Genomic DNA, 14,179 nt, shown 5'->3' with positions numbered 1-14,179 from the left:
GGGCCGAAATACCTCGTTCATGGGGGCTCGGAAGGTGGAGGGGGCATTGGAAAATGGCATGACCAGAAACTCGAAGTGGCCATGGTGAGTATGGAATGCCATCTTCTCCACGTCGGGCGGGTAGACTCAGATCTGATGGTACCCGGAACGCAAATTCAGTTTGGTAAATAAGTTGGCACCATGGAGCTCATCCACCACGGGGATCGGAAATTTGTCCTTGACAGTGTGTGCATTCAACTCTCTATAGTCGACACAAAAGCGCCAAGTCTGATCTTTCTTGCGCACTAACAGCACCGGAGAAGCAAAAGGGGACCTGCTGGATTGAATAAGGCCTTGTTCAAGCATTTGCTGGCATTGCCTCTCAATTTCATCCTTCTGTAAATGCGGATAGTGGTATGGCCGGACAACGACAGGCTCCGTACCCAATTTGAGACGTATACGATGGTCACAGGTCCTGATGGGAGGAAGTGACTGAGGCTCCATAAATAAGTCCCCAAACTTGGTAATGAGGGACTGTAAGGTACTGCTGTCCGAGGTGGCTACCTGTAAGTGCTGGAGTGTGCAGCGGGAGGGGGCATGAGTGCCATGAAGAATGACGTCTCGCTGTCCAGAAGTGAAGGTCATCGTTAAGGATGTGAAATCCGATAAAATCGGACCCAGTTGTTGAAGCCACTTGATACCCAAAACTAAGTCAAACCCGGCGAGAGGAATGACCAAGAAGTCTGCGACAAAGGGATGGCCTTCAATATCAAACCGGACTGCTGAACATACTCCAATACTAGTAAGCTTCTCCCCATTTGCCACTGAAACCGAGAGGCCAGAGTTGTGTTGCACTGGTAAGCCCAATTGCTGTGCTGCGGTCTGGCTGAGAAAGTTATGGGTGCTGCCCGAATCAACCAAGGCAACTGCCATGAGATTTTGGATGTGGGCGGGGACCTGCATGGTGTTGGTGCTGTGCAAGCCGGTCATGGCGTGGAGGGAAAGGGCAGGTTCCTCCACTGCTGGCTCCTCTTCAGGTTCCGAAATGTCACCCTCTTCAGGATCGCCCCTGTCAAGATAAAATAGCCTTTTGCACTGATGGCTGGTGCGATACTTCTCATCGCAATTGAAACAAAGGCCTTGAGCTTGCAGTTGTTCCTGTTCAGCTTTAGAGAGGCGTTTGATGAATTGGGGATGTGGTGTGGGGGGTGGAGACTGTGTAGGAGGAATGGAAGTGGGGGCTGGACGCAGGGGAGTGGGGGAATGGGGAAAGCAGCTTGGGAGGGGGGAGGGGGGGTTGGCGGCGCTTGGCCGGGGGTGTCTTCTGCCAATAGAGTCTCTCAAGATTCGCTGTTTGGCATCCAATGTTCGTGACAAATTTATGGCGTGGTCGAGAGTGGGTGGGGCATGTAATTCAACCTCAAGGCGGAGTGCCTCAACCAGACCTGTTGTGAACAAGGGAACATATTGGTTGGGGATCACCAAGTGAGAGGCACGGGTCAGCTTTTCTTGGAAGGATTTCTGGTACTGTTCTATCGAGCCAGTTTGTTTGAGGTTGGCTAATTCTCCAAGAGGGTTGTGGCGGGCTGGGGGTCTGAAGCTTTGAAGCTTTGAAATGCTCCCAATCATACAGAGGATTCTCGTTTTTGAACTGATGATACCACAGAAGAGCTTCATCGAACATGTGGAAGGCAGCAAGTGGAACCCTTTCCTCGGGCTGGGTGCGTTGGTGCCAAAAGAACTGGTCGCACCTATGCAACCAAATGAGAGGGTCCGAAGACCCATCATACTTGGGGAAGTCCAATTTGGCAAATTTGGGCACAGACGAATAGCCTGGTCCTTGGACGCCCATTGCTGAAGGATGGGGATGACGGAATTGGGGGGTTGGTGGCGGGGTCTGGGACGCTGGTTGGGCAAGGGGAGAGGAGGCATGTCCGTGCTGGGCAGTATGGCGAGGGGAGGCTTCGTCCATCTTAACCACCAGGAGCTGGATAGTGTCATTGAGGGAAAGAATTTGCTGCTGCATGGAGTCAAGCTGGGTCTGCATTCCCACACGATTTTCCTCCACCAAATTTCGGATTTCAACAGGGGAAGATGAATCACCAACGGTGGTCCTGTCTGATACCACGATGTTAGATTCTCTTGCTATGGATCGTGTCACCCGACGTTCCCCTCTTGGTTCCAGTGTTGAAGATGAAGAAAGAAGTGTTGTAGTTTCTAAACGTCAACTGGTTGCTGGTGATTTCAGAGAGAGAAGGCGAGTGAGGGCGTGAGGAGAGTGGAGCTCCAAGGGAGGACGTGAATTCTAACTAGTCTACTGGAACTAATCTACTGAACTTTGTTTGTCTCATTTCAAGTTTCCGTCCTCTTTATAAACCAAGGAAGGGACGCATACAAGTGGGCCAAGATTTGGCCAATTAACTTGACGCAAAAATTACAAAAGTACCCTTGATTTAACCTGAATTTAACAACAATTAAGTCCTATGCCTCGCTGTGACTCTCGATGCTATAGAGTCCATAACAGGCCCCCTCATTGCTGAAGGTGATTCCAATGTTGTCATCCACTGCTGCTACTCCACCTTGGAGACATTGGCACATTTATCACCGTGTTTCTGACATCGCTCCAACCTTACTTGTACCTGGTCTCATGTTCCTTGTTCAACCAATTCTTTGGCAGACGGTCTAGCTAAACACAGGACCTCCTCCCTACTCTGGTTGTAACGAGAGGTCCTCTTATTATGTAATATTTTTCTTGTTTACTATATTATCGCTTTTTATAAAATAAAAAAAAAGAGAGAGGACCCCATGCTTTCCTGGTACATACTCCAAGGCTAGTCTTTCTCCTCTCCTTTTACTACTATTTCTTCTCTTCTTTCTTCCTCAAACCTCTTTCATTACATGGTATTAGAGCAGTGCAGGGAATCTTGGGCAGATTTCTATTAATCCATCTCCTTTATATCTCCTTCTATGGCAGTTAATAAAGGATGACCTATCTTTCAGCTTGTTGTGAAAAATGTCTTCTTGTATGGTGATTTATATGAGGAAGTATACATGGAGAAACCTCCTGGGTATGTTGCTCAGGAGGAAACAGAGAAGGTATCTAAGTTAAAGAGGCTATTTATGGACATACAAAATCCACAGGCATGGCTCGAGAAGTTTAGTATAGGAATGATGAATTTCGGTTTCTACAGAAGCCATTGTGACCATTTTTTACTCAAAAGGAAGACCGGTATGGTTATCTTGGTGGTCTATGTTGATGATATTGTACTATTTGGGGATGATCTTGAAGGCATTACAGGAGTTAAAAAGCACTTAGCCACACTTTCAGACAAAAGATTTGGTCGCTTCCTTGGCGTCAAAGTTGCTTACAATAAACGAGGTAAAGGAAAGTATGTATTAGATATGCTGCAAGAATATGGTCTTTTAGGTGTTAAACCTATAAACACCCTATGAAAATCAACCATAATCTCCATGACACACGTAGTCATACTCTCAAGGACAGAAGATAGTATAAACGCTTGGTAGGTAAATTGACATGTGCTACAATTAATACGCCAAATATATCCTTTGTTGTGGGAGTTGTGAGCCAGTTCATGGCAAGTCCTCAAAAAGTGCATTTAGAAGCTGCCTAGAGGATTTTAAAGTATTTGAAGGGTGCCCCTGGAAAAGGTTTGTTGTATACTCAGAATGACAAAATTGATGTGATTGGATATTCTGATGCAAATTATGCTAGGTGTAAGATAGATAGATATTCTACGTCAGGCTACTGTTACTTTGTTGAGTAAATTAGTAAGCAGGAAAAGTAAGAAACAGACAATTGTGGTCAGGTCGAGTGCAGAGGCTGAGCATAGAGCAATGACTCACACTTTTAGAAAGAAGGGGAGCTCGATGAGATTAGTTGCAGCTGATGGAATAACCTGGAGGTTAACCCTTTGGAAGAAGGGGCGGACTGGCTGGTGATCAGAGTATAAATCTGTAAAAAAATTCACCAGTGAGTCGAAAATAAGGGCTCGGTCCGAGGTGGTCTCACCATTGACGTTGAGCATGGCAATGCGGTTGACCCTTCTTCGTGCAGAGGCGACTGCATGGAAGAATTTAGTATTAGCATCCCCATCGGAGAGCCATTTGAATCTTGCACGTTTCTTCCAGTGCACTAACTCGCTGTAGGCGAAGGACTGCAATTGCCCTTTTAGGGCATACCTCTGAGAAACTTCTGGAGAAGAGAGACCTCTAACTTCCTCCTCAGAGTCGAGAGCAGCTATCTGAGCAAGGGCATTGGTTCTCGCAGCCGAGGAAGAGGCCTAGGACCTCAGCAACGGTTTCAACATCTTGAGCTTGATTGGGAAGGTCCACCCGCTCGAGCCAGCAACGGTCATATTCTCCCAAAAGGATTGGAGAGAGAGAACAAAAATAGGGGTCCATCATCCAATTATTGATGAATCTGAAAAGAGCGGGGGGGGGGGGGGGGTGGCAACTGCCAAAATGGGTATCAACCATAATCGGCCAATGATCAGAGACAACTCGATTGAGCACTTTTCTGGAGACATTGCTGTAGAGCTAAAGCCAATCATTGTTGGCTAAGAATCGGTCCAGCTTTGAGAGGATAGGGGGTTGCCTGCCATTTGACCAAGTGAAGGTCTTCCCAGATAGGGTAATCTCATCCAGGTCCCAGCTGCCAAAAAAATCAGCAAATAGCCTCATGGAGGTTGTGATTCTCCGGGACAACGGGGATTTCTCGTGGCAAAAGCGAGTAACATTGAAGTCACCCACAAGCATAAGAGGAATAGGCCACATCCGACAAGTCCTCAATAGATCCTCCCAAAATATGTGGCACTCATGGTGTCTGGTAAGGCCGTAGACACCAACTAGGCACCGAATGTTCCCCGAACCTTTGTCTCGCAGCTTGATGCCAAGGAAGTAAGAGCCACAGCAACGATCAAGCACCTCGGTAGTACTGGTGTCCCACATCAGTAGGATACCGCCTGCCGATCCCACTGCATCCACTAAAGCCCAGCCGGGCTCCTTAGGTGCCACAACTCACAGATGTATCCAAGGGGAAGAAAAGCCACCTTGGTTTCTTGGAGAACAACAACATTTGCCTTGGTAGAGGTAAGAAGGTCCCGAATGGAGGCAAGGTGACGCAAGGACCCAATTCCACAGACATTCCAGGAGAGAATAATCATTGATCATTATTCATCTTCTTTGACTTCTCAGATGGGTGGTTATCACCCGAGAGAGGCTCCGTGAAGATGGTGCCCATCACCTTGGCAAGTTCCACTATATGGGCCCAGGTTTCTGGAGAGCTACCACAAACACTTGAGCTCATTCACCCGGCTCTAGAATGATGAAATCTCCCATCTCTAGGTTGTAGGGGTATCAAGTGGTGGCACTGGGTCATCCCTATAGAAGTTGTCTCTGCTGACCTCTAGCTCAGCACTTGTAGGTGACAACGGGGGGAGCATTGTCTTGCCTGTGAGCACGGGGAGCGCTCTCACTACTTCCGGACTCTACATCAGAGGGGTAATTCTCGGGGGTGAGCGAAGGGGGGATATATCCGGGGGAAGTTTGTGGAGTTTGGGGGCTATGGGGACGATTTATAGGAGGGTCTGTGAGGGTTTCAATGGGGGGGAGATGTTGGAGTTTATTTCTGGAGTTAAGACAGAGGGGTGAACTTGGATCTGGGCCAAGAGTATTTTTTGTGGGGGACTGGGGTGAGTGGGTGGGTGAGTGATGTGTCGGATAAGGGGGGGGAGGGGGGGGAGGGGAGATGCCGGGGGGTTAGCGAGTATAGTTCCCATGCCAGCTATAAAGTTGCCTGGGGGGGATCGCATTTGCTGGGAGGGGGCAGAGTCGAGAGGTGCACTTCCAAGAGCATTGACTGGTTGTGTGATTTCCCAAGGTTTGACTGTGCTTTCAGGGACCACATCTCTAAAATAATCCATCACAGTGATGCTAATACGGATCCAGTATCACGCTTTATCCACCATAACACATTTGAAATATTGCCCTTCACATGGGTGAAGAGGATTAATGAGGATCCGGGCCTCATCCAGACGGTGTCAGTGCTCTGTGAGTGGGTCCAAAGCAATGATAAAGCCAAACTCAGACACGAATCTCAAGAATACCGCGTGCTGCCATAGCTCGATAGGAAGCCCTATAACAGTGACCCATTGGCCGTACTGGCTGGAGGATGTCGAGGGGAGCCACTCTAAGACCTCAATGATGCCAGAGCTAGAGTGGGGTATGATGGCAAGAGCCGCAAAAGACTCCTGCTAGGTTCTGAAATGAACAAGCCAAGTTTGGGGACTGAGATAGGAGATTCTAGGAGTGCAAGGGAGGTAAAGTTCATCAATCAGCCAGTGAAGAATGCTGGATTTGATGACGTCGGGGGGATGTTTGGACGAGAATGGAGTGAGTCAAACTTTTGCGCTTGTCATGGAGAAGGTTTGGTGGGATTTGGATGATTTCAGATATTTCTGTGGGAGCAGGGGGGACTGAGGTATGGTTTTGGGGCAAATCAAGAATTTTGGGGATAAAGGGGATAAAGGGGTGTTGTTAGGAGTAGAAGGGGATGTCGAGAGGGGGTTGACGGGGAGAAGAGATAGGAATCTTACTCTGGCATCATCGGGGAGGATTGGCGCTTCTGCTGGGTCTTGAGCCGGGGAGAGGCTCTGGAGTGCAACGGCTAGCTCATACCAGCCAAAACCCGAGTTTGTGGCCTCGGGTATGAACAATCTAGCCAAAACGAAGGTTCCTCTACTGTGGGTAACCCGACATTCCCGGCGACCACGGAAGGTAGTCACCGAGAAGAAGAAAATCGAGTCCCGTGACCAGAGTTCACGAGATTTCTCAATTTCCGAGGTAGCTCTCTGGAACTGAAGCCTGAAGTTGTGGATTGCTTCTAATGTGATGCAGATGAATGAAAGTTTTGATGTCGGCTGAGGAGATACGGATCACCAAACCAGATTTTCGGACAACTCTCTCAACAGAACTCTACATTTTCCATAGCTGAAGCGGAAAAGATTATTTCGCTTCTTTCGACGAGAGACCATCATCCAACAAGCTTCGTAGTCCTCCATCGGAGCCGTAGAAAGCTCGCTAGAACGGTGGTAGGACAGATCCGACCGTCTATGGGTTTTCTTCCTCGCCGTAGAGAGACATTTCTTCCATTTCTTCTCATCGCAGCATCATCGCGTCTTCTACCGGCATCGGAAATGCTTGTGGTAGCCTTGCCTGAGTGGCGGTGGTCGTCGGGAGTGGTCCGATCGCTGGCCGTAGGGACAATGACCGTAGGGGGAGCTCTCTCTCTCTCATTTTGGGGTTTTGGCACACGTTAGCAATTTCGAAATGATCGGTGCACGATATGATCGCTAACGGCGCAAGATACGATCGTTAACAATGCACGTTAAGCGGAAAAAAAAATTGCCAAAGTCGCTCTCTCTTCAAAAAAAAAAGTCTCCTCGTCCTGGTTCAGATGGTTTCAACGGTGAATTTTATCACAAATTCTGGGGAGTAGTAAAAAATAATGCGTATGCCTTTGTTCAAAATTTCCACCAAATTGGTATCACTCACAAAGCTATTGGTGCCTCTTTCATTGCTTTAATCCCTAAAAAAGCCAACTCAGCCTTTCCCCAAGATTTTAGACCTATCAACCTCACCACTAGCTTTTACAAAATCATAGGTCGAATTCTTGCCAACCATCTCAGATCACTCCTTCCCAAAATCATTAACCCTGGTCAAAGTGCTTTTATTCATGGTCGAAATATTCTTGACTCAGCAATGGCAGCCCATGAAACTCCTGGACTCCTTCAAAAAATCCAAGCTGCCTAGATTTGTCCTGAAACTTGACTTTGAAAAAGCCTTCAACTGTGTCAACTGGAAACTAATTGACCAGCTTTTTGACAAAATGGGGTTTGGGACTCGCTAGAAATTCTAGATGAGAAGCTATATCTCTACTGTGTCATACTTTGTCTTTGTTAACGGAAAACCTTGCGGTTTTTTTACTGCTGCCAGAGGCATTCGTCAAGGAGACCCCTTGTCTACTTTCCTCTTCACTCTCATTGCAGAACATGGTCCATCTTGCAAAAAATTCTAGTTGGCTTAGCCCCATCTCTGATGACCCCAGTCAAGATATTGCCCTCCTTCAGTATGTTGATGACACCATTCTCTTTGGCGAAGGCACAATGAACCAAATTTCTCATATTAAAACTCTGTTTTGACTTATTTGAACTCTCATCTAAACAAAAGGTAAGTTGGACAAAATCCTCCATCACTAGCTTCAATATTGATCCAAATGTATTGAAGGCTTACCTCCTTGTACCTATCTGGACCTCCCCCTGTCATCTGCTTTGCCTTCCAAAACTCTTGGCATCCTATTATTGATCGTCTGGCTTCTTGGAGAGGAAGATTTCTCTCCAAAGCAGGTAAGCTTGTTCTTATTAAGTCTTGCCATCACGGTATCCCATCTTATTTCCTCTCATTATATCGATTTCCTGCTTCTATCCGGAAAAGAATTGAACTCCTTAAGAGGAGATTTCTATGGGGAGGACCGAACGGTGAAAGGAAGTATTGTCTCGTGAAGTGGGTCGAGGTATCCAAACTTAAACTCCTTGGAGGTCTCGGAATCCATGATATTGCTACCACTAATTCTGCCTTGTTGCTTAAATGGATTTGAACATTTAATTTGTATCCTGATTTGATTTGGAGGATTTTAGCTGCCGCTAAAGAAAATATATTATATGGATGGTGGACTGAGGATGGGAGACGTAATAGATTGTACCCCGTATGGAAAAAAATTATAATTTTGTTGCGTAATTTCAAAAAGGCAATCAAATGCTACTTTAGTAAAGGAAATGTTACAAAATTTTGGTCAGACTGGTGGACGGGCCTGTGCAGTATCAATATCAGCCATAGTTTGATTTCAAACTTACGGAAGCCACTATCTCAAACCAGTGGAGTGATTCTGAAGGGTGGAATTTAAATCTCCGAATAGCGCTTTCGGACTCGGAGGATCTAGTGGCATCCAACCTCATGACTTGTCTATCCTCGGTAAGACCCCGAAATGTGCCCGATACACTCATATGGACTCCTTGCTCCCAAGTTACTTTTTCCATTTCCTCTACTTATAATTTCTGAGCTGCCCTAACCCCCCACAAACAAATCATCCTACAGCCGTCGCATGGACCTTGCTTGCCCCTCGTGCAAAAATTTTCATTTGCAGCGCATGTCAGAACAAAATCCTCACATCTGATTCTTTAATCCATCGAGGAACCCCTGTCAAGGACCCTTTATGCCCCCTTCTGCCAAACTTCCCTCAAAACAACCACCCATATCCTCTTACTCTGCAAATTTGCCCACACTGTCTGGACTAGCCTCCTCAACAAAATCGGATTCTAGTATTGTCTCTCTCAAAATCTTACATCCACAATCCTCTCTGTTACTAATGCTAGCCTCCCAAAGCTCGGGAAATTACTTATCTCTTGTTGCGTTGGTCATATCATTTGGGCATTATGGAAGGAAAGAAACCACCGAAAATTCAGTTTAAAATCTATTCCTAGTGATATACTGGTAGAAAATATTATTGGCCAAGTTTCCACATGGATCTTAATGCGTAAGGAATTCCGAAATTTAAACGACTCCAACCTTCATGGGAACTGGCTGCTGATAGCTGGCATGTTTTATCCTTCTCGTCTCCCGACTATGGAAATTTGGTCTCCCCCTCCGATGGGCCACTATAAATTGAATTTTGACAGTAGCGCTTTTGGATACCCTGGCCCTGCGGGTTTTGGCGAAGTTATCCATGATAGTAACGGTTGTCTTTTTTTCACCTTCGCTGGGCCAATTGGAATCTTAGACTCAACCACTGCTAAGCTCTCTGGGTTGTTAAATGGGCTCCAGATTTTTTCAAACGCCATCTGATGGGACCCTTCTACATCGAAGGCGATTCAAAAATTGTTATCAACCGGTGTGCGAAGTCAACTCCTCCATGGCGACACTGAGATATGTATTTTGATATATGTAATTTAATTTCTCTTCTAAATTGTAATTGGAAGCACATTCCTAGGTCCGCTAATCATTTAGCTGACACTCGGGCTAAATTAGGTGTTTCACACCAACAACTTGTTGTGGAGGAAGACCCTTTTTAGCTAGGTATTGTACTCTTTTTTCATTTTTTTTTTCTTCTTTTAATAGCCTATACATCTTCATTCAAAAAAAAAAAAAAAAAACATATAGAGTTATAGGTATGTAAATGTCTAAGGGGCATTCTTATCCTTTAGCTTTTTATCACTTAAAGTTATAAAAGAAGGGAAGTGGGGCTCAACTTTCAAGACATGAGAGCCTCTCATTGCTCTCTTCCAAAATTTCTTCTCCTCTTCTCTCATCTCCTTTCTCTCTCTACCTTCTCAAATCCTTAATTTTTACACCATCAAACATCAATTATCTTTCTAGAGGGTGGAGTCTTAACTAGAATTTCTCTCAATATAGGATTCACTTTGTCAGATCCATCCAAAAGGTGCCATTGGGAAGTACCCCAAAATCCTCACAAGCACCAGAAATCAAAGTGGCAGGAGATTTCTGCTTGGTTTTAGGAGGCAACTTTGGAAACTAAGGCAAATAAACTGTGGCCCAAGAGAGCATAGGGAACCGAAGATCGTATTCGCTCTAAGTGTGTCAATGATGAAGGTTGCTGGTAGAAGTCAGCAAATAAATCAATAGATGGAGCCGAGGATATAGAAGGGTCTTGTTCCCTCGTTGAAAATGGCAGGGTGGTGTCAGCAAAAAAGCCAAAGAGTTTGCAGAGGACTGTAAATTCATCAAGGGCTTATGATTGAAGTCACCAGAAAGATCTATAGGATGCTCTGCAAAGACATTTCAGGTTCTATTACAAAGGCAACTTTGACAACAGCAAAGATGCTTCTGATTGATGACACTGATGTTTCACAGTTGAAGACTTCATACAGCAATGGCAAGTTTGGCAGGAAAAAATACCACATCACAATCAGTACCCCATAGAAAGCAACAGACAGCAGAAACCAACGAGCATGTTCATGCAGAGGATCATCAATCAAGTCAAGGAAAGGATTATACTTTAGTGCAGCTGGGTCCTGAAGAGAGTACATTACTCCACTCCCCAACACCCGTAAAAAAAAGCCTAACAAAGTGTCGCTCAGGGAACTTGTGCCATAGTTCTTGGGGATCATACTGAAGAAAATATATAAGGAAGAAGACTTATAACAAAGAGTAGAAGACTTATAACAGAGAGCTAAAGTGTCCAACAAGGACTCATAACAAACAAGGAAAACTGAGAAGAGAACAGTAAGACATGAAAACATTCTGAAACAACAATCTGAAATTATGAAACAATTATCTGATGTCATGTCAATTTGTAAGAATGTAAGAGGAAGAAGAGGATGAGAGAAACGAGAGAAACGAGAGAAACAAGAGAACGAGAAGAAGCACAAGATACTAGAATTTTCCCATCAAAGAAGTATGGGACAGAAAATAGGGTTAATGAATGACCCACCTCAATTCTTATAACTTTAAATAGTATAAATGACTGCCCTAATGCTCTATTACACTTAAGTTATCTAATATCTAAGAGTAAAATACCCCTAAGAAAGATAAAACTACATTTTCTAACATAGACAAAGGTGAAGATGCCACACAAAGGGCAGTTGTTACCCTGAATAACCACCTCCATGTAAGCAAAAAACCACAGGTCCCTCAGATCCAGCACTGTACACATGAAACACCTAAACAAGAAGCCCACGAGAAAAGATCAAGCATTTTCTCATATCAGTTAAGTAATAAAATGATAATGAATGCTACTCACATCATTCGATCCTGGAATGGCGACATCTTCTTCATGGTCGAAGCAATCTGACCATTTTAGAGGTGAGTATTTCTCTTTTGATTTCCTACATGCAAAATAAAAATAAGAATAATTAAAAAAGCATTCAGGTCATGCCAGGAATCAGTAAACTATGGCCAACCTGTTTTCTCTGTTTTTTTTTTTTCTTTTAACTACAATATTTTGGCTCATCATATGGTTTTACTTCTAGCACAACAACAACCACACTATCTGTAGAAAAGCAAATTTTATTGGATTTTAATGTCTAAGCAAGACATCAAAGAATCTATCACTATTGTGGGCAATGCTAAAACCATGTCTTTTTTTAATCTAGAGACACACTCAAATCACACCTCTTTCCCCTAGAGAGACTTGAAACCAAGACCTTACACTAAAAAACCCCATATGTCTATTGGGCTAATAACATAATAGCTGGCCAGTACCAATAAATTTAGGACCCACATGCATGATATTGTTAAAAAAACTTCACAATTTGTGTGATCCCAGATGCTTATGAATGTTTTGGTTTACCTTTTTACATTAATGATTGTTGAAACCAGTTGCGCTAAAACGACGCCGTGTTAGAGAAGGTGCAACAGGTATAAATAAAGAGGATAAGGACCGGCCCGATATAAATATCTCAACACTCCCCCGCACGGGAAATCCGTGAAATTTGGAGCCCGTGGAAATCGGCGGGAGCGGGATTCGAACTCGGGACCGACCTGCTCTGATACCATGTTGAAACCGGTTACGCTAAAAGCTCGAGCTATTAGAGAAGGCGCACGGTTATGCTAAAAACTCGAGCTATTAGAGAAGGCGCAACGTGGATATTAAAGACAGGTAACGGGACTTCTCCAACAATGATCAATCAATTACCTCGAGAAATGATTGAAACCTGAAAGAAATTCCACCATACAGAGTACCGTTTACTTACTGTTATATTTATTCTTCTGAACCAAAGAGCTTCAACATATGTTACTTACAGAGTTACAAACATCTTACATATTTGGAGTCCAACAACCCGTTTTCACCCATTGGCATTTCGTCTTCTTATCTTAGAAACCCAAAATAATTTAATCAATTAACTCCACGTAGGCACCTTTGTATATCTTCTGATCACATAAATTAGACCAACTTGACAGACCACAAGATGAGTATATCTATTACGCACCATCCTGCAATTTACCATTAAATCCCCACAAGTCTATCATACTGAGAGAAAATTCAGTAGAAATTACAAGTGCACTTAGAAAATCTACTGGACATCATTTCCTAGAAATATTCTCCACAGGTTCCTATCGCACTGAGAAAAAAATCAGTTGAAATTAAGAGAGCATTTTGAAAACGTAGCGGACATCATTTTCAAGAAAGAACCCCGTTCCATGTATCACTCTAAAATCAACGATATCAAGACATCCATCTCGAAGCCTGGGAAGCCAATTATAAAATTTATCCAAACAGATAAATCTTCTACCATTTCAAACCAACAAGAGAAAGAGAGAGCTCACTGAGTCAGAAGTCGAGTAGGGATTGAAGAGAAAGCAGAAGTAGCTTCCGGTACTTCGGAGTTGTCTTCAGAGAGAGGAGGGAGTTGTGAGGATTCCATGGATTTCGCAGAGAATCAAAATGGAGGCCAGATCGTTTCTCGACTACTGAAAAGTTCGTGAAGAATGTTGAACTGAGACTCAGAGAAATTTTCAACACCAAAAATGAACAGTGACAGAAAGAAGCAAGTCGGAAACTTGCACGGGCCCATCAAATCGCCACGTGTTTTTGTTTGAGACGTCGGTGGAGGTTGAATTAGTACGCCGGAGAGCAGGTGTTATCCGTTATGTATACCTAATTTAATCTAAATCAAATTAATGTAATATTAATCTAAGGCCCCGGTAGTGCCCTGATGGAAATTTTATATCTCAAGAAATGCTAAAAACGGTTTTTCTTAGGATACACAATTCTAAGAAACTTTCATATAAAATCTTATTAGTAACTTACTAGAAAATTACATGATTTTTTTAAAATTTTAAGAAAAAATAAATTGACTTGTTAGGCCACGTTAGTACCTCTGGTTGGAAATTTATATCCTAGAAAAATCTAAAAATATTTTTCCTAGGATACATATTTTCTAGAAACTTCCACATAAAAACCTATTAAATCCCATTAGTGCCCCTAGTTAGAAATTTATATCCCACGAAAAACTATAAATATTTTTCCTAGGATACACATTTCCAAGAAAACTTCATATAAAGCCCTATTACTGATTTACTAGGAAATTATATAAAAAATTTTAGAAAATTTCAAGAAAAATTAAATGGACATAATAGTATTTTTTAGGGAAATAAATAAAAATTA

At 43.7% G+C, this 14,179-nt stretch overlaps 1 protein-coding gene across 2 annotated transcripts in view; it reads right to left on the bottom strand.

The window, feature by feature from the left end:
• The window catches only part of LOC137946041 (uncharacterized), a 69,770-nt gene extending 56,262 nt beyond the window's left edge, over positions 1-13,508 (bottom strand). For both annotated transcript variants that reach the window (XM_068792206.1, XM_068792205.1), the window contains exons 1-3: positions 13,339-13,508; positions 11,813-11,897; positions 11,662-11,732 (exon numbers count right to left, since the gene is read on the bottom strand). In XM_068792206.1, the coding sequence (XP_068648307.1) occupies positions 11,662-11,732; positions 11,813-11,897; positions 13,339-13,436 (254 nt within the window). In that variant the 5' untranslated portion in view covers positions 13,437-13,508. The remainder of the gene's footprint in view (positions 1-11,661; positions 11,733-11,812; positions 11,898-13,338) is intronic.
• Positions 13,509-14,179: the final 671 nt, after the last annotated feature.

The sequence above is a fragment of the Aristolochia californica genome, unplaced genomic scaffold, assembly GCF_029961685.1.
Source record: "Aristolochia californica isolate CCGP_79_NKW_82.1479 unplaced genomic scaffold, dmAriCali1.0.hap1 SCAF_12, whole genome shotgun sequence".
In the NCBI taxonomy this organism is placed as follows: Eukaryota; Viridiplantae; Streptophyta; class Magnoliopsida; order Piperales; family Aristolochiaceae; genus Aristolochia; species Aristolochia californica.
The sequence above is the reverse complement of the archived record's forward strand: the minus strand, read 5'-3'. Positions and strand labels throughout refer to the sequence as shown.